The 20,888-nt window shown below is 40.0% G+C and overlaps 1 protein-coding gene across 1 annotated transcript in view; it reads left to right on the forward strand.

Annotated features, from left to right (window-relative positions):
* The window catches only part of OTOG (otogelin), a 175,218-nt gene that overhangs the window by 28,743 nt on the left and 125,587 nt on the right, over window positions 1-20,888 (forward strand). The window contains exons 13-16 of the mRNA XM_030560499.1: window positions 2,150-2,196; window positions 3,424-3,569; window positions 19,162-19,294; window positions 20,254-20,431. Coding sequence (XP_030416359.1) covers window positions 2,150-2,196; window positions 3,424-3,569; window positions 19,162-19,294; window positions 20,254-20,431 — 504 coding nt within the window. The remainder of the gene's footprint in view (window positions 1-2,149; window positions 2,197-3,423; window positions 3,570-19,161; window positions 19,295-20,253; window positions 20,432-20,888) is intronic.

Consider the following 20,888-nt stretch of genomic DNA (forward strand, 5'->3'; position numbering starts at 1 on the left):
AGCAGGAACAGAAAGCTGGGATCCACCCTGTTCTGGACTCTGTACCTTGTGCTTCCTGTTCTCCTGGCTTGACTCCTGGTGCCTGACTTGTGGTTCTGATCTCCAGTTTGTCTCCTGCTACTTAGCTCCTGACCTATTTGATACTTGACTTCTGTCTCATGACTGTGGACTCTGTCTCTGACCACTACGTCTGGCTGCCCACTACCACCACTGTGACACAACCAGAGCTACTCCCCTTCCCCTACAATCCAGTAGGCAGCAAGTGAGGGAACTGCTGAACAGCTGCAGCAGGGAAGGGACAGGAGCTACTCATGAAGTTCTGGCTCATAATGGAGCTGCTTCTGGGATACAGGGGAAGGAGTGGAAGACAGCTGAGTAGGCAGTGTCCCCTAGCTCCTTCCTGTAGTGACAAAGCTGATTCAAATGTTTCATTTAAATAATTGCAAGGCATGGCTTGGGGAATGCATTTTCAGTTTACAATCAAGACCATATTTTAACATTGTGAAACCTGAGGGCCACAATTTAGAGCTTCAAGAGCCACAGATTCAACACCAATAAAATAGATCATTCTGTGGTGTTGAGCGCAAAAATATGAGACTGCATTTTAATAAGGCTGATTAGAGAAGCTTGTTTCTGCTGTTCTGGATGCTCTGGTATGGCCGGATTTCATGGGTCCTATGGGAATTACATCTGACACACTTTGAAAGCAACAACACTAAATCAAACCATTGTCTTTTTATGTGTGCTGTAGTCTGGAAGGTGAAAGCGTCTTAAAGACATGTCTGGTGAGCAGACAATGCAAAGTGGTGATGTATGATGAGATCTGTGCTCAGGGATCTCTTTCTTCTTTCATTCTTGTAGAGATGTAGCTTTGGAGATATAAGCCACACCACTCTTACAGTTACAGTATGCCCTGAATATGCTTTTCCACAAAGAAGCATTAAGTAGACTGCATATCTTACCTTCAAGACCAAAGGGAAGATGTCCTCTCTCTGACAAGATCAAATTGTTCTGCTGAGCAGGATAGATACAGGTTTCATTTCAATAAAATGAAAAATCGAACAGCTTTCAATTTTGTTATAAACCTCTGCTACAGAAAATAGACACCTTCAGTCTTTGCCTCAATATTATTGTTTAGTGTTCTTACAAATTGCTATCCTTAAAAATGTTGTTAGAATTTCTATTTCAATAGTACTTAAATGTGTTTGGTCGTGTCCTTGCATACCATAGACCTTGCAAAGTGACTCTCCTCCACCCCACTTCTTCATGAGTTAAAAACAAGATGGTTCTGAACTGTAATAATAAAAATGCTATTCTGATGTGGGCATTCCATAAGTGCACCAACTATTGCTTTCTGTACTGAGAAAAAATTTGCTAAGGGAGAGATTAACGATGCTGGATACACCACGCACCATGATAGCAATAGCATTTAAGATGCAAGGCTTCCTATTTTATGAAGAGTGGAAGGCATGTTGCAGGACAAATAAGTATTTGATACTTTCCATTTTTTCTTCAGACTCATTACATATTCAGAAAAATCTAACCATGTAAATATTTAAGGGGTTCTGATGCTGCAGAGAAACATCTTGTGAGTCTGAACAAAAATCTTAGAAAGTGAGACTTCCCTAAAACTCAGCCCTCTACTATACAGTCCTTTAATTAACAGAATTGTTCCATGTTGTTTTTTCTTTTACTAAGGAGAGGTGATCAAGTTCAGATTTAAAAAGAAAAAAAAAAGGAATTGACCTGAACTTCTATATCAATCACATCCAACAGGTTCAAATAAAGTTTGGATAAACATCCTCATTTTCAAGTGATTTGATCCAAACTAAAGCTCCCTGACCTTTTAAGGTTCATTCATCATTAGTTTTTATACTGATCACTAATGAGAAAAAAGCAAGACTAATCCTAGATTTTGTGGGCCTCTGTGCAAACTAACAGATGGCACATCTTTCAGCAACCTCCTCATTTACAACCAAGTCCAACCATTGCCCACAATATCTGGGTCTGGCCATCTTCTGCTATTGCTGCACCCCTCCATCCCACTTACTCTTTTGGTGATGTCTCCATGGAGTAGAAAACCAGGAGGTGGAGCTGATGGACAATGTTTGAATTTTTTTTAATATGCAACTTTTGATTTTTCTTTCAGTACTTGTATTGGAGGAAAGTGGACCTGCACAAATCTTACCTGTCCAGGTATGTGTAAAGGACCTGGGGTCAAGTACCTCAGAGATTCCAAAACATTATGTTAGTTTATAATAGCCAATTGTTACTTAAGGCCAAATTCTGCCCTGACACCTATTTTAACAAAATTTCCTATTGTACAGCATGTGTGTCTCTTTATATAACTACATATACACATACACACCTATACACACATTGTAATAGGTATTACAATGGCCTTCATAACAGCCATCTTCATTTTTCTATTCAGCTAGATAACGCCCTTCACACTACGTTAGTTGAATGGTGTTATAGGCAGAACTGGTGGCAATATCTTTAGTTTATGTTGACCAACACTTCCCATTATAATTTGAACTGTTTTGAGCTGAAATTTTTCATGCCAGATGTCTTCCTCAAATGATTTGTTTTTTCCAAAAACAAGAGTAGGGAAAATACATTGTTTTGAACACGTTCTTATAGCTGTTTCATTGTCAATCTCTAGCACCGCTTACTTTGGAGAAAAGACTTGAAATTTGGCAGTGGGGGTTGCCCTGATGTCAGGAATTAAATTTTTGTTCCTGTGAAAGAAAAAAATCCCAAATTTGGCTGAGTTATAAACAGATAACCTTATCTTAATGCTGGTATTTAACTTTTGAATGCTTGACTTTACAACTTTAATGGGCTTAGGGTGACCAGATGTCCCGATTTTATAGAGACAGTCCTGATTTTGGGGTCTTTTTCTTATATAGGCTCCTATTACCACCAGCCCCATCCCAATTTTTGACATTTGCTGTCTGGTCACCCTAAATGGGCCTTTAACACTGTTTTTTTATGTACAATAATATATAAAGAAATAAAAATAATCAAGAATCCAAATTTGACACATCTAATTATCCACCTGTCTTAGGGTTTTCTGCAATGCTCACCACTGGGGTATCTAAGTCCCAACAGTTAATAGCCTTAAAAACCTGTAGAGCAGTGATTATTCATATTCAGAGTGTTAGTTTGCAGTGGATCCCAGGAGAATTTCTAAGATCAAGTGTTCATATTCTAACTGCTTTATGTGGGCTTGGTTAATGCATTCCCACCCTGTCACTCACACTTGAGTACAGCAGATGAATAACATTGTTAATCAGTCATTAAAGTTGTTTGATCCATACCAGAGTATTTTAATCTTATAGTAATAATAAAAGTTGTAGAGTGTTTACAACAAACACTTTTGCTCTGTAATAAAGGACTTTATCCTTTTTTCAATATCAGCTGAATGCTCTGTCTCAGGAGACATTAACTTCATGACATTTGATGGGCGCAAATACACTTTCCAAGCTACCTGCCAATATATTCTGGCAAAAAGCCACAGATCTGGCGAGTTTACAGTGTCTCTGCAAAATGCTCCTTGTGGACCGGTAAGGCTTATTGCTTTCTAATTATATCTTGTATCTTCTATTTTCTGTTACCGGAGTCAGAAAAATGCATTCGGTATGGAGGGGGGGGGGAAAACCACAACTAACAACCTGTACAGTGTAACGCTTTAAAAATAAGACTGTAGCTATGATTTTCTTTAATTTATGTTTAAAGGCATTTAAATAGATTTTTTTTGAGGAGTATCGTAGAGAAAGCCTCGTACATCTGCATCCAGAGAGAGGAAGAGCTGTGTCTTGGGATCTTGATCTAGGATCCATTAAAGTTAATCAAAAGCTTCCCATTGACTTCAATGGACATTGGGTCAGGCCCTGGGTGAGGGGGGAAAAATAGAAAAGATGAGCTTACTCTGAAATATAAATGTTGGTATCTGATTGTCCTGGAGGCATCTGGGTGTGGTGGGCTCTTCTCTCTCTTTGGGACTGCCGTAAGCACATAGCGCAAACAACATAACAGTCACAGAACACTATTACCATTCTCAGTGCATTGGGTAGGGGCTTCTCATTTTGCTTCATGTGACTTGTAAAAAATTTTAGCTGTGGTGCTTGGAAAGCTGCATAAAATTTTGGGTACATCTGTTGAGAGTGTTGATGGTGGTGAACTCTCTCTAAGTGTGTATGTGTGTGTATGGAAAGTATGGCTGAGTCTAGGAGTTCTACAGTCTTAGGCAAATGGGCAAACAACTGCCCATCAATCTATAGTCACATACAAAAGTTGTGTGTCTGTTCTACATGTGTGAAGCCAGTCCTGTGTGTATGTATATCATTGTAACATTACTTGTGCTGCTGAATACAGTATATTGGACAAGGTTTTTCTTACCTTCATGATATCTAATACAACCCTGATTGATATAGTCAGCTGGAGCATTTAACCTTGTGTTGTGGTCTTGTTAGACATTACAATGTAAGCAAAGTTCAGTCAGGTCTGTACTAGTCTTCCGGAGAATACCTAGTTGCTGTGGGAAGTGGTCACAGCACACATAAAAATATATTAGATAAAAACATACTCTTGCTGGAAGGGTGAAGCATAATGGTACTTTATTGCTTTGAATTTATGACAATAATACACAAGAGACAGAGAAAAAAGGCTGTTCCTTAAGGCAGAGAGTCACAACTTATGCCACCTTGCTTTAAGCTGGCTCTTTTCAGACTGACTCCAGTCAGAGACTTTTTACTACAGAGCCCTCTAGCCTGCAAATAGGATCATAACCCCCATGCCCCCACCACACATTCTTCAAGTGATAGCTTGTAATTCCAACACAGTCCTCAAGGCACCACATTTCTGAGTGTCCAACTTCCTTTTTTGGATGGTTGCCTTTTCATTTACTTCAGTAGGTGCTATATATGTACTCCCAAGGACAGAATTTGTCCAGTACTTAGCATCTATTCTGAACTGATGCTCCAATATTATGTCAGCAAAGAATCCTGTGGCACCTTATAGACTAACAGACGTTTTGGAGCATGAGCTTTTGTGGGTGAATACCCACTTCTTCAGATGCATGTGGTGGAAATTTCAAGGGGCAGGTATATATATGCTAGCAAGCAAGCTAGAGATAACGAGGTCAGTTCAATCAGGGAGGATGAGGCCCTGTTCTAGCAGTTGAGGTGTGAAAACCAAGAGAGGAGAAACTGGTTCGGTAGCTGGCAAGCCATTCACAGTCTTTGTTCAATCCTGAGCTGATGGTGTCAAATTTGCAGATGAACTGAAGCTCAGCCGTTTCTCTTTGAAGTCTGGTCCTGAAGTTTTTTTGCTGCAGGATGGCCACCTTAAGGTCTGCAATAGTGTGGCCAGGGAGGTTGAAGTGCTCTCCTACAGGTTTTTGTATATTGCCATTCCTAATGTCTGATTTGTGTCCATTTATCCTTTTCCGTAGAGACTGTCCAGTTTGGCCGATGTACATAGCAGAGGGGCATTGCTGGCATATGATGGCGTATATTACATTGGTGGATGTGCAGGTGAATGAACCAGTGATGGTGTGGCTGCTCTGGTTAGGTCCTGTGATGGTGTCGCTGGTGTAGATATGTGGGCAGAGTTGGCATCGAGGTTTGTTGCATGGATTGGTTCCTGAGCTAGAGTTATTATGGTGCGATGTGCAGTTACTGGTGAGAATATGTTTCAGGTTGGCAGGTTGTCTGTGGGCAAGGACTGGCCTGCCACCCAAGGCCTGTGAAAGTGTGGGATCATTGTCCAGGATGATGTTGTAGATCCTTGATGCTACTGCAAGACAAACCCAAGAAAGAAACCAACAGGACTCCACTGGCCATCACATACAGCCCCCAGCTAAAACCCCTCCAACACATCATCAAGGATCTACAACCTCTACATCAAGGATCTACAACAGGGCCTCATCCTCCCTGATTGAACTGACCTCGTTATCTCTAGCTTGCTTGCTAGCATATATATACCTGCCCCTGGAAATTTCCACCACATGCATCTGAAGAAGTGGGTATTCACCCACGAAAGCTCATACTCCAAAATGTCTGTTAGTCTATAAGGTGCCACAGGTTTCTTTGCTGCTTTTACAGATCCAGACTAACACGGCTACCCCTCTGATACTTGAATATTATGTCAGGGTCACAGTGTTATGGCAGTTGCCATGTTTGAGACAAGATAAAAAACTGAACTGGTGGCCACCTGTTCTAAGAGTAGAACAGGTTAAACTTTGTGTCCTGGCCAGATTCCAACTTGGGCAATTACATTCGGAGTCTGATTTTAATTTCACTTAACTAGTTTAAATCAGTAGCAACTCTGCTGATGACTCTGATGTTTATATAAACTGCACAGACTGCCCTCTATTTTCCTTTTAATTCCATTTGCCTATAGTATTCTTCACTTTCTATTCAAAACTGACGTGCATTTCTAAATAGTCACTGTGTTTCACCCCTGAGAGGGCTGCATTGATTACTTTCTGTAAATCCTGAGGCGTCGCTGACTCCAGTATTATAGTCTGAAAGAAAGCTCAATCTTCATTTTTAGTGCAATTAAAAAAGGGAGTGTAACAAAAAATAAGAACATAAACATTAAAGAATACATACGTCTGCTTCTACAGGGTTTGTAAAATCGGCCAAACTTGAGAGTTGTGTCCTGTGTTGCTGGACTAATATCTAGTGTCATAAACAGATAGCTAAGGGTTAATGTTCTTTTACCTGTAAAGGGGTAACACCAGTAACCTGAAACACCTGACCAGAGGACCAATCAGGAAACAAGACTTTTTCAAATCTGGGTGGAGGGAAGTTTGTGTGTGAGTTCTTTGTCTTGTGCCTGTACTCTCTCGGCTATGAGAGGGATTTTTTCTGTCTCCTGCCTTTCTAATCTTCTGTTTCCCAGTTGTAAGTACAAAGAGATTGTTTTTTTTTTTTTTTTTGTATTTACATGTGTGTAGTTGCTGGAGTGTTTTAAATTGTATTCTTTTTGAATAAGGCTGTTTATTCATATTTCTTTTAAGCAATTGACCCTGTATTTGTCACCTTAATACAGAGAGACCATTTTTATGTATTTTTCTTTCTTTTTATATAAATCTTTCTTTTTTAAGACCTGTTGGAGTTTTTCTTTAGTGGGGGACTCCAGGGAATTGAGTCTGTAGCTCACCAGGGAATTGGTGGGAGGAAGAAGTCAGGAGGAAAGTCTCTGTGTGTTAGATTTACTAAGCCTGACTTTGCATACCCTCTGGGTGAAGAGGGAAGTACTTTTGTTTCCAGGACTGGAAATAGGGAGGGTGGAGTCCCTCTGTTTAGATTCACGGAGCTTGCTTCTGTGTATCTCTCCAGGAACCCAGGGAGGGAACACCTGGAAGAGAAAAGGGGGGGGGAAATGGTTTATTCCCCTTTGTTGTAAGACTCAAGAAATTTGGGTCTTTGGGGTCCCCAGGGAAGGTTTTTGGGGGGACCAGAGTGCCCCAAAACACTCTAATTTTTTGGGTGGTGGCAGCTTTACCAGGTCCAAGCTGGTAACTAAGCTTGGAGGTTTTCATGCTAACACCCATATTTTGGACGCTAAGGTCCAAATCTGGGAAATATGTTATGACATGGTGTGCAGTGGTGAGATAGATAGAATCCAGAAGCCAGTAGGAATATTATATTTTTCTTTTCTCTGCTAGGGGCTTTTAAGCAGAGAGGGTTTGGTTTTAAAAGGAACCAGAGAGGATTTTTTTTTCTGCTCTCTCTGGCAGTTTTTGGCTTGCATATTAAGCAAGGAACCATTAAGCTGTGACAAACAGGTCTTTTGTCAGATAATAGCACTCCCATTAGGAGGCAATTACCAGTACAATACACATGCAAATATAGTGGTTTTTCTGGTTTACTTTACATTTAAAAGATTAGCTAGAGGAAGAAAGGGAAAAAGGCACTGTTGCTAGGCAGACCCCAGGAGGCAACAGAGAACCTGCAGTTCAGAAGATAAACACCGGAGGGCACCCCAACACAAGAAAACAGGAACCATGCCTTCCAATACAAAAATGGAGTCTGAAGCACAATTCAAAGAAGCTGAACACAGGCGACAACTGGAAAAAAGACAAAAAGAGGTGGAGCTGAAAGAAAAGGAAGAAAACATCAAACTGGCAGCCTACAAAAGAGAACAAGCAGCTAAAGAGGCAGCCCACAAAAGAAAACTAGAAGAAGAAGAGGTGGCCCACAGAAGGAAACAAGAAGAAGAAGACATGGCCCACCGCCGAGAAATGGAAAAAACAATCTCTTTGTACTTACAACTGGGAAACAGAAGATTAGAAAGGCAGGAGACAGAAAAAATCCCTTTCATAGCCGAGAGAGTACAGGCACAAGACAAAGAACTCACACACAAACTTCCCTCCACCCAGATTTGAAAAAGTCTTGTTTCCTGATTGGTCCTTTGGTCAGGTGTTTCAGGTTACTGGTGTTACCCCTTTACAGGTAAAAGAACATTAACCCTTAGCTATCTGTTTATGACAGCTAGCAAGATGGGATCTCCTGAAGAAACACTGTCAGCAGTTCAGTTAAGCAAATTGAGGTGTCATGGCCTCCCTCTTGGCTGGCTTATCAGGTCATTATTGGCATTACTGAAACTTGGTGGGATAATACACACGACTGGAATGTTGGTGTGGATGGGTATAGTTTGCTCAGAAAGGATAGACAGGGGAAAAAGGGAGGAGGTGTTGCCTTATATATTAAAAATGTACACACTTGGACTGAGGTGGAGATGGACATAGGAGAAGGAAGGGTGGAGAGTCTCTGGGTTAGGCTAAAAGGGGTAAAAAACACAGGTGATGTTGTGCTGGGAGTCTACTACAGGCCACCTAATCAGGCGGAAGAGGTGGATGAGGCTTTTTTCAAACAACTAACAAAATCATCCAAAGCCCAAGATTTGGTGGTGATGGGGGACTTCAACTATCCAGATATATGTTGGGAAAATAACACCGCGGGGCACAGACTATCCAATAAGTTCCTGGACTGCATTGCAGACAACTTTTTATTTCAGAAAGTTGAAAAATCTACTAGGGGGGAAGCTGTTCTAGACTTGATTTTAACCAATAGGGAGGAACTTGTTGAGAATTTGAAAGTAGAAGAAAGCTTGGGTGAAAGTGATCATGAAATCATAGAATTTGCAATTCTAAGGAAAGATAGAAGGGAGTACAGCAGAATAGAGACAATGGATTTCAGGAAGGCGGATTTTGGTAAGCTCAGAGAGCTGATAGGCAAGGTCCCATGGGAATTAAGACTGAGGGGAAAAACAACTGAGGAAAGTTGGCAGTTTTTCAAAGGGACGCTACTAAGGGCCCGAAAGCAAGTTATTCTGATGGTTAGGAAAGATAGAAAATGTGGCAAAAGACCACCTTGGCTTACCTTTGAGATCTTGTGTGACCTACAAAATAAAAAGGCATGATATAAAAAATGGAAACTAGGTCAGATCACTAAGGATGAATATAGGCAAATAACACAGGAATGCAGAGGCAAGATTAGAAAAGCAAAGGCACAAAATGAACTCAAACTAGCTATGGGAATAAAGGGAAACAAGAAGACTTTTTATCAATACATTAGAAGCAAGAGGAAGACTAAGGACAGGTTAGGCCCACTGCTCAATGAGGAAGGGGTAACAGTAACGGGAGACTTGGAAATGGCAGAGATGCTTAATGACTTCTTTGTTTCGGTCTTCACTGAGAAGTCTGAAGGAATGTCTAGTATAGTGAATGCTTACGGGAAGAGGGTAGGTTTAGAAGAGAAAATAAGGAAAGAGCAAGTAAAAAATCACTTAGAAAAGTGAGATGCCTGCAAGTCACCAGGGCCTGATGAAATGCATCCTAGAATACTCAAGGAGTTAATTGGAGAGGTATCTGAGCCTCTAGCTATTATCTTTGGGAAATCATGGGAGACGGGGGAGATTCCAGAAGACTGGAAGGGGGCAAATATAGTGCCCATCTATAAAAAGGGAAATAAAAACAACCCAGGAAACTACAGACCAGTTAGTTTAACTTCTGTGCCAGGGAAGATAATGGAGCAGGTAATCAAAGAAATCATCTGCAAACACTTGGAAGGTGGTAAGGTGATAGGGAATAGCCAGCATGGATTTGTAAAGAACAAATCGTGTCAAACTAATCTGATAGCGTTCTTTGATAGGATAACGAGCCTTGTGGATAAGGGAGAAGCGGTGGATGTGATATACCTAGACTTTAGTAAGGCATTTGATACAGTCTCGCATGATATTCTTATAGATAAGCTAGGAAAGTACAATTTAGATGGGGCTACTATAAGGTGGGTGCATAACGGGCTGGATAACCGTACTCAGAGAGTAGTTGTTAATGGCTCCCAATCCTGCTGGAAAGGTATAACAAGTGGGGTTCCGCAGGGGTCTGTTTTGGGACCAGTTCTCTTCAATATCTTCATCAACGATTTAGATGTTGGCATAGAAAGTACGATTATTAAGTTTGCGGACGATACCAAACTGGGAGGGATTGCAACTACTTTGGAGGACAGGGTCAAAATTCAAAATGATCTGGAAAAGTTGGAGAAATGGTCTGAGGTAAACCGGATGAAGTTCAATAAAGATAAATGCAAAGTGCTCCACTTAGGAAGGAACAATCAGTTTCACACATACAGAATGGGAAGAGACTGTCTAGGAAGGAGTATGGCAGAAAGAGATCTAGGGGTCATAGTGGACCACAAGCTTAATATGAGTCAACAGTGTGATACTGTTGCAAAAAAAGCAAACGTGATTCTGGGATGCATTAACAGGTATGTTGTAAACAAGACACGAGAAGTCATTCTTCCGCTTTACTCTGCGCTGGTTAGGCCTCAACTGGAGTATTGTGTCCAGTTCTGGGCACCGCATTTCAAGAAAGATGTGGAGAAATTGGAGAGGGTCCAGAGAAGAGCAACAAGAATGATGAAAGGTCTTGAGAACATGACCTGTGAAGGAAGGCTGAAGGAATTGGGTTTGTTTAGTTTGGAAAAGAGAAGACTGAGAGGGGACATGATAGCAGTTTTCAGGTATCTAAAAGGGTGTCATCAGGAGGAGGGAGAAAACTTGTTCACCTTAGCCTCCAATGATAGAACAAGAAGCAATGGGCTTAAACTGCAGCAAGGGAGATTTAGGTTGGACATTAGGAAAAAGTTCCTAACTGTCAGGGTAGTTAAACACTGGAATAGATTGCCTAGGGAAGTTGTGGAATCTCCATCGCTGGAGATATTTAAGAGTAGGTTAGATAAATGTCTATCAGGGATGGTCTAGACAGTATTTGGTCCTGCCATGAGGGCAGGGGACTGGACTCGATGACCTCTCGAGGTCCCTTCCAGTCCTAGAGTCTATGAGTCATAAACTGTTAGAGCTTGAGCTCTATAATTTGGGGGCGGGGGTGAAACAACTCTCATCCTCTGTGTATTGGGACAGAGAAGGAAACTCATAACACTCACTCATCAGTAGGTTACGGAGGCTGACGCAAGATTAGGTCAGTTTATGCTGTCTTGGCTAGAGGGAGCTGTTTCTAAAGAGGTTATCAATAGACAATGGAGGCCTTGGTTCAAGTTTCTGTTATGATTATATGCAAGATGTTCATTGTGGGCCTTATTCTCCACTCCCTTTCAGCACTCCCTTGCCTCTGTGCAAAATAAGCAAGAACTTGGGCCTTACTTGCTTTGATGGCTTTGTGCTGCTTCTGCTTTGTAATGTTACCATAAGGTTCATGTGTCTCACCTTCTGGGGTAATCCTCAGACTGCATACAGATGTGGGAGCTGTTCTCACCCTCTTCTTGACTGCAGACACAGGGGTTGTGCCTAATTTATCTCTGTGGCCTGGTGATTTCTAGGTGCCAGAATAGCCTCTTGAGGCAGTAAGCAGCTAGGCATAAGTTGGAGCAGCCATCAGGCCATTCTAGTATATGTTGGGACCCACAACCAGACCCAAGATCAGGATCACTCCTGCATACTTTTGTCTTGTGCTGAGTCTAGACCAGAGGATCTGTTTCCATGAATCCAAAGTGAGTGTAAACTCTACAGCAGGTATAAGTGAGTGGAGCATTCTGAAGATGTAGGCCACTGGAAAATCAGAACATAGGTGGTGTAAATCAAGAGTTGCTTCACTGAAGTTAATCCAGACACCACTGGAGTAGGGGTGTGAAACATCCAATAATTTGCTTAAATATGTGGCCCCTGCTTGGCAGATACACTGCTTTACACTAGGGAACATCCAGCATATGTTTCCCTTATAAGAAATGAATCTGAATTGTAATGTAAAAGCTGTGTGTTACAGAAGCTCAGTGGCCTGAGATTTTTGGTTCTTTTTTCTTTTTTTAATGACTATTTCATTTTTTTCCCACTGATCAGTCCCATCACATTCAAGCAGATTAAAAAATGAAGAAAGAAAATACCTGAAGAGATTCCAGACCTTTGAATCACAAAGACACTAGTCAGCTAGCACCTTAGAGCTGGTGACATAAATAGTCATCAGGCAACAAGTGGTTTCAGAATTATGTGAAATTTTGTTTAAGCACTTTTTGGAAAGCAACTCAGGAAAATGATTAGCACAGCTTACCCTTATCTGAGTTTCAAGTGACAGCATCACTGGCTTTATAGTTTGTATGATGAGGGATTCTGAATATAAGAATTTTTGTTAAGTGTCGAGTGAGAGAGAAAGCAGTTCATGTGAAAACACCTGCTGATAGTTGGCTGAGGCAATGTTATGAAAGAAACAATTCACTGAAACAGAGAATTATTGTCAGGTAAAATTTCTTCTATAGAATCCTTGGTGGAGATAGCAAACCTTCTGCAGAACAATGTTTGATAGTTAATAAATATTAACGCATTATATGGCTACAGTTTGTTGTACGTAGAAGCTGGGAGGCATTATTTGCAAGCGTAGGGCCAAGTGTTCAGTCAGTCTCTGAAAATATGCCTGAAGATTTTATGGCACAGCCATTTTCATGTGCAACATTCTTTACATTCACAAATAAGAGTGGCTATAATGAGTCGGACCAATGATCCATCTAGCCCAGTATCCTGTCTTCCAACCGTAGTCAATGCCACTCAGAGTGAATGAACAGAACAAGCAATCATTGAGTGATCCATTCCCTCTCATCCACTTCCAGCTTCTGGCAGTCAGAGGTGAAGGAAACCCAGAACGTGCAGTTGCATTGCTGACCATCTTGGGCAGTGGTGGGCAACCTGCGGCTCACGGGCCACACACAGTCTGTGAGGGTAATCTACTAGTGGGCTGCAAGACAGTTTGTTTACATTGACCATATGCAGGCACGGCCACCCGCAGCTCTCGGTGGCTGCAGTTTGGCCAATGGGAGCTGCAGGAAGTGGTGGCCAGCGCGTCCCTTTGGCCCGCGCTGCTTCCCACAGCTCCCGTTATCTGGGAATGGCGAACCACGGCCACTAGGCGCTGCAGGGGGCTGTGTTTGTGGACGGTCAATGTAAACAAACTGTCTCACGGCCCATCAGCGGATTATCCTGATGGGCCGAAGCTTGCCCGCCACTGATCTTGGATAATAGCTATTGATGGACCTATACTCCATGCACTTATCTAATTCTTTTTTGAACCCAGTTATACTTTTGGCCTTCACAATATCCCCTGGTAATGAGTTCTGTAGGTTGTGCATTGTGTAAAGAAATACTTCCTTTTGTTTGTTTTAAACCTGCTGCCTGTTAGTTTCATTGGGTGACCCTTGGTTCTTGTGTTGTGTAAAGGAGTAACTAACACAAAATCATTAAATGACATGATCTTAACATAAAAATTATTGAATACATTTTTATTAATTCAGTGAATATTGTCAATAAGTCAACATCAATAATTTTAATGCTGTCACCATGACCATGCTATTGAAACACTTTGTATCTAGTGCAAACCATCTATATTGGCTTAAAAAGGGGTTTCTACAAAATGTAGCCCATTCTGAACCTCTTTATAAAAGAAGTTAGATAACTCAGTCATGAAATCTGTTTTTATTAAACCATGTTAAATGCACGTTTAAAAGCAGGATGATAGAATTCTGAAAGGCCAAGTCAGTATAATTTAAAAGGGAAAGACTGCTTTCAATGCATCCACTTTAACTATCATTTAAACATGCTTACCAGTACTGCGCTAGCTGGAATATCCCATTCATTTCTTTCCACCAGTAGTTTTCTGCAGCACATTACATAGATCCATCCTTTCAAGGAAGAATGTTTAAAACATATTGTTTTCAAATTACTCTCTTTGTTCTGTTTACAAATCATGGCCCCTGCAATGAGCTCTGTATGGATGGGCCCAGTACCCATGCAGAATTCCAGTGAAGTCACTGGGAGTCCAGTTGGGTGCTAGGATCTAACTGCAGATTGGATTCTAAGAAGACATTATGTTAGGTTACACATTTACAGCTGAACAAACAATATACAGCAAATCATTATTTGATGAATTGAGCCTCTTTTTCTGCTGGTTGAGACCGGATCATTATTTCCTCAATTTTTGTGTTTGAAATAACTTGATAAAGTTTTTGCTATTTATTTGTAAATTCTGGATGGGTATCAAACAATTAGCTATGATAATTCAATACTTGATATTTGGGATTCTGGCCATATTGGTTAGTTGATTAGTCACATAAGCAATATGGTATTGTTTCAGTTTCTTGATTGATGAGAGTCACTCTTTTATAAACAAGAGGACATGAAGAAGCCAGTCAGGCTTTGAAATAACGTGTACAAATACTAACTGTGTTTGGAAAATCAGCTATTATGTGCACAGGTATTTAATTTGCTGGTGCAGAGGCATGTTTTTGTGTGTACAACTACGTGTCCAGTATATGTCTCTATCAGTAATTCAAATAGTTGTTAGATCTGAGAAAATATTTCAGCAGTTGTGTTTTTTTTTATTTTAACTGCCTCTTTTAGATAAAATATCACTGCTGGTGCTTTTTAGTGATACAGGGAAGTCCTTGAATGTAATTGGTGTTCCATACGAGTCTGTTGCAAATCTACACTTTAATGGTGCTGCATGACCCCATAAAACAAATTATGGATGCGAGTTACTGTCAGTTGCTTTTTCTAGTAACCGCTTAACATTCAGTACTCTGACTTCTGCCTTGCTGTTTGTAGGAGGAAACAGTGGACACGTAGGCACTGGTGTAAATATTTTAAGTTCATTTACTGAATAATGTCTGCAATGAACATTGTCTGGATTGTATATCTAGAAAATATGAATTCCATGTGCATTGATGTGTACTTGGTGGAATAATAGTTGCAACAAACTTTGCAAATAGTTCTGTCCATTTAAATGATGTCTAGGCAAATGTTCTTTTCTACACTGGTTTTCGTGCACTATTTCTGATATCATTGGCTCCTTAGATTTGTTGCAATTATTTCTGTGTTTGTACAGTTCTTAGTACAATGGGGTTCTGGTTCATGACTTCAACTTTATAATCATCTTTTCAGCTCTGTTCATGTTTGGTTAATAAGCTTCTTCATGAGCTAGTCAAACAAAAATGAGTCAGTTACATTATGTGAAGGCAGACAGCTAAATATTGACAAAAATTGTAGGTGCTGTATACAAATGCAAGAAATCTAAATACTAAGATGGGTGAACTTGAGTGCCTGGTATTAAATGAGGATATTGCTATAATAGACATGACAGAAATTTGGTGGAACAATGATAATCAATGGGACATAGTAATGCCAGGCTACAAAATATATATGGCAGAGCAGGTTGTAATGGTGGGGAAGTGGCTCTATATGTGAAAGAAAACATAGAGTCAAGTATAGTAAAAATCTTAAATGAATCAGACAGTACCATAGAACTCTCGATGAACAACAAAATACTATGTGCTATTCAGCCTACATACTCTTGATATCGTTTGCTTAGCCACAGTTATGTCTTGAATGCAACCTCTTCTTATATGGTTTTCAGTTTGTCTTTCAACCTCTCAGTGGTTTTATGGAGGTCATCAGATTTGCTCCTACATCTGCACTGAATTTCAAGTTTAATTGGGCCATGATCTGCTAGAAGTCAGCACTTAAAGTGTTATGTGTATACTCACTCACTTTTTGCTTGCAGATTGACCCAAATCCTTTCCCTATGCCCCGCCTAAGTAGCCAGGTTGGATGCTGGGTTTTTCCATGGAAAATGTGTAGGAAGTGTTGGTGGGGCAGAATCCTTCTTACTCTAATAATAGAGAAACTGGAGAGCTTCTCTATGGCTGCCACTCTAGCTTCTGGGACGTGGTCAGTGGCCGATCCACCAGCTGTCTCTCAACCCCCCACTCTTGTGGCAGTGGGACATTTCCCTTGCCTTCCTGTAAGTAGTCTCTTATAACCACTTCAAGTGAGACACTTTCACTGGCTATTGCTGCTATGCCTGCCTCACAGTGAAGGTTTTTAATATGATTTGCCAGATTTCTGTTGCATCATCATGCTTGTGCTATATCTTCAATACTTGAAGTTTAATCAAGTTACTTGAACCTAAGGCCAATGGTAAAGGTTTCAAACATCTCTCTTTGGTATTGTGTTCTGTTGTAGAAGAAGAAATGTCTATGAAAATACATACATACATAATTTATTAAGAAAAAAACTGAACAAACATGATAGACCTGGTCACTTTGGGGTCATTTGTGAGTCCTCCTACTTGCCTACATAGGAGAGTGATAGGATGCAAAGAGTCCACTTACTTTCCTGAGTGGGTTACTTGCATTGTCTGAGTTTGCACTGGGGGAGAGCAGCACCTGTGGGCTGCAACTTTCCTTCCTGTGAGGATGGTGAGGAATGGGCAAAATCTTAGCTGTGCTGGTCTCCAAACATCCCAGCCTGTTCACTGGAGCCAGTGCAGAAAGTGAAATAATCTGTGCTGACAAAAGGCGTGATACAGATTATTCCCATTCTGTAGCAAAGAAACAGCAGAAACCAAATTGCGACCCTGCTTCACAGTCTGGTTCTTGTGCTGCTCAGATATGTACTTAAAAATGTAACAAACAACTTTGTTATCACAATTCAAAGATGGAAAAGCCTTTGCAAGTCATCTGTTCCATTTCACTTCCAGTGCGGGATTGGCCCCTATCGCACGTTTTCTAGGGTTTTATCTGCTTACAAAAGTACCAATTGCTGAATTTTATTCTAACAAGTAAAGTCTGTTAGTTCTATTTGACTTATCAAGCATTTCTTTTCCGTTTCCCAGTGCTGTTTCTTTGAATGGGAGGTTAAATGGGTTCAATTACTCACAAAGACAGAGGTACTTGTCTGGAAACTCTGACAGCTATTGAATCATCTGTGTGGATAGTTGCCAGGATATTTAGCACATGTGTCTGTAACTGTGATACATTGGAAAAATTCAATGTTCAATTAATCTTGAACTCATACTGCCTTCCACCTGTTTGGTGTGGTATCTAGTTGTAGTTCACTCGACTGTAATATAAAACATGCTGGAATATTAAGTGCTCAATACTTGATTGAGGTACCAAGTGGTTTCACTACTTGCTTTAGGTTTTTTCTTACACCATCTAGTTTCTTTATCTGGCTACGTTTCTTTGTGCAAATTTACAAAATGTGGGCCAGGTAGGTTTTGCATGTCTAGCTTGGATCATGGGAATCTTTCACGTTGCAAAGGCCATTGCTAACAAGCCACAGGTGTACACTGCATGAGTATAGAACTGTCTTCTTTTGACAATTTTTATGCCAAAAGCACATATTTTGACGTCCAAAATGAAAGGCTGCAAGTCTGGGAAAAGTTTTCTGACTATCCATGCATACTACAGCTCCAAAAGAAGCTTACTGGAAACCCTGAAAAAAGTGACAAAATCAAACATTAATTTTTAACAAAGCCCAACCTTTTACAACATCACACAATAGAATCATGAGAATAATATTTAGTAAATAATTTACTTGATGAACTTTGCCTCTTTTGTTCTGTTCACAGAGTATTCATGAGCTGCGTACAATGTAGTCATATTTATTAGTTATTTGAAATTATTTGTGCAACATTTTCATTGATTAATTATTGGTCTTTCAATTTCAGAGCACTTAGTTTTCTGCAATTCAAGTATTCATTTTATGAACTTTGAATGGTCTTGGTTGGTTTTACCATGTATGGCACATGGCATGTCCCTGTTCCTAGATTAGATTTAACGCAATTCTCTGAATCAGGTTTCTGCTGCAGAGTCCTGGTGATCACTTGCAATGCAAAGTCTGATTATTTAGATGTCTTGGTTGCCTTTTATGCCACTGATCACTGGGTATCACTGACCTGAGTGCAAGGTATTACTAGGGGTCCATTAGATTGTTTTAGAATGATTTTGTTCCTTCCTTTGGTGTAAGATTTAGCTAGTGTTCATAGGGAACCAATACAACTCCCAAGTATCCTCCTATATGTTATCATTCTTATCACTGTCTTAGCTCAATAAGTATGTGGTTGGATACACTGGCACAGCAGGCATGTGTCATCAAAGTCCTGTTGCCAGTGAGTCTGCAGAGTGATTCTGAAATGAGCTTTAACCAGCTAGATAAGAGGACTGCTTGTAACACACGGCAAATAGGGTAGGCCAGTGGATTTCAGATCTCTTGCCTGGACAAGAATGCGCCTAAATATACTTTAAAATCATATACACAATGGAACCTCTTTTTATATATATCATATATTACTATTGCTTTAAAAAGCAGTCTAGGATTAAAATGTTTAGAAATAACTTAGCTATGGCAAAAATCCATTTCCATTTAAATGGAACGACTGACTCAAATTGTTTCTTTGCATTATAATGTGCAGAATGTAATTTTATTTACAAGCATCAACTTTCAGTGAAGTTTTTCTGGAAATAAATGAGCCTGATCCAAATCCTACTGAAGTTAATGTATTGTCCCATTGATTGCATAGGGCTTTGTATCAGGCCTTATAAAAAAGATTTTGCTGTATTTGTTTTTATGTGTCTTATTTTTGAGCTGTGTTTGTCTAATATGTTACAAGTGTATTCAAACATCTATATTTAAATATCTCAATATTAACTTTGTTTTAAATTGAACTTTGAAATCACATATTTTACAAATACGTTTTTCTAAAGAGGCAAGATACAATTGAAGATTATTTACAGTTTCCCCCCTCCATACTTCTGCGTTAACATTTAACCCAACTCAAAATGTTTCTCTTACTCCTGTTTGCAGAACCAAGATGGATCATGTATCAAATCAGTCAATCTGATTCTGAATCAGGATCCCAAGAGGCAAGTGACTATGACTCATTCAGGAGATGTTTTGATATATGATCAGTACAAAATTAGCCTGCCCTATTCGGATGGTAAGGAATAATAAATATATAAGTAAATAATGCGTATCAAGCAGCAAAGCAGTATTTTTAAAACCATGTGTATAAATTATGTTGTTGCCATTGGCACGTTGCTAATTCCCCATAGGTTGGCACCAATTGGTGTTTCACTAACTAACTGCAGTGGTATTTAATGCCTTGATGACAAAAATATTCATTATTAGTATTATGCCAGAAACCTCTTACATGAAGATAAAGTAAATTGTACCTTTGACAGGCCCATAGTCTATTATTCAGACTACAAGATCCTTTAGTTCTGTCCTAAAAGCAAAATTCTCTCCAATCATCATTGTATGTCTTGACTCTGACTTTTCTCCTCTCGTTACTCATACAGAACTCACAGCAATGTCAGTGGGAGTTCTTCTTGCTCTACGTACATAGTATAATGGTGTTGAGATCCACCAGAGGAGACCTGCCTTAAGTTTGGGTTTCATATTTTCTTGCCTCAACTCAGTGCATTTTTAATATATCGTTGGGAGAGACAGGTGTATTGCATATTAAACCATAGCCCCATTCTGCAAGGGTCTGGTTGACTTCAGTGAGAGCTTAAAGGCACTCGGCATCTTGCAGGATCAGGCTTTGTGGGAATTGTCCAAAATATCTATGCTTCATGCAGTACTTTGCCACCATCATGATGATGTCACCTGCCTACAGCTGATTATCTGAAAAAAATGTGTTTTTAAGACTATTTGATTCTACTTACTCTTTATGAAATTGCCAGTGATCTATTGTGTTTTACACAACTTGAGAGAATGTATCAAACATTTAGTTTGCCTTATGAGACAGTAAAATATATCCTATCCTCTTATGATACAGCACTATTGTTTTTTGGGGGGTTTAGAATATGGAAACTGTAACTGCCATAAATTAGAACAAGGTTCTTAACCATTTTCTTTCAATTTACCTTTTCCCCCCCTTCCCCTCCCCACCAGATTCTTTTGAAATCAGGAAGCTGTCCTCTGTATTTTTGCAAGTAAAGACCAACATTGGACTACAGATACTGTATGACAGGCAAGGGCTAAGGCTCTATCTTCAAGTTGACGACCGATGGAAGGATGATACTGTGGGCCTTTGTGGAACCTTCAATGGGAACATGCAGGATGACTTTTTGTACGAATGACTACTGTCTTTTTTCATATATTTAGAGTGGTATAGAAAATATACATGCTAAAGATTCTTGGACAGATACCAAGAGTTTGATTTCATATTTCTCGCTTTCCCCCCTCAGAATGCTGGAACTGAGAAGTTGGTTTTGGTTTGCTAGAAGGGGAAACCTTTAAGACACTATAAACCGCATTGATGTTGATGTCTTTTTTTAAATGAAAATAATCATATAAAAGTACACTAGAATATAAACAAGTCCTAGTAGCTCCCAGACCTAGTTTATTTGGAGATTTGTGCCTGAAAATGTCTCCTTCCTGAAGGACTTTCTGCTTCCTTGCAAGGCTGTCCTTATCTCTTTCCAGATCCTAGTCTCCACTACCATTCTAATCTCCTTTCTCCAACAGAGTCCCCATTGTGCTGAATCTTGCAGCCCAGCAATAGATTTCAAAATGAATTTGCCTGT

Source organism: Gopherus evgoodei, chromosome 4 (genome assembly GCF_007399415.2).
Source record: "Gopherus evgoodei ecotype Sinaloan lineage chromosome 4, rGopEvg1_v1.p, whole genome shotgun sequence".
In the NCBI taxonomy this organism is placed as follows: domain Eukaryota; kingdom Metazoa; phylum Chordata; order Testudines; family Testudinidae; genus Gopherus; species Gopherus evgoodei.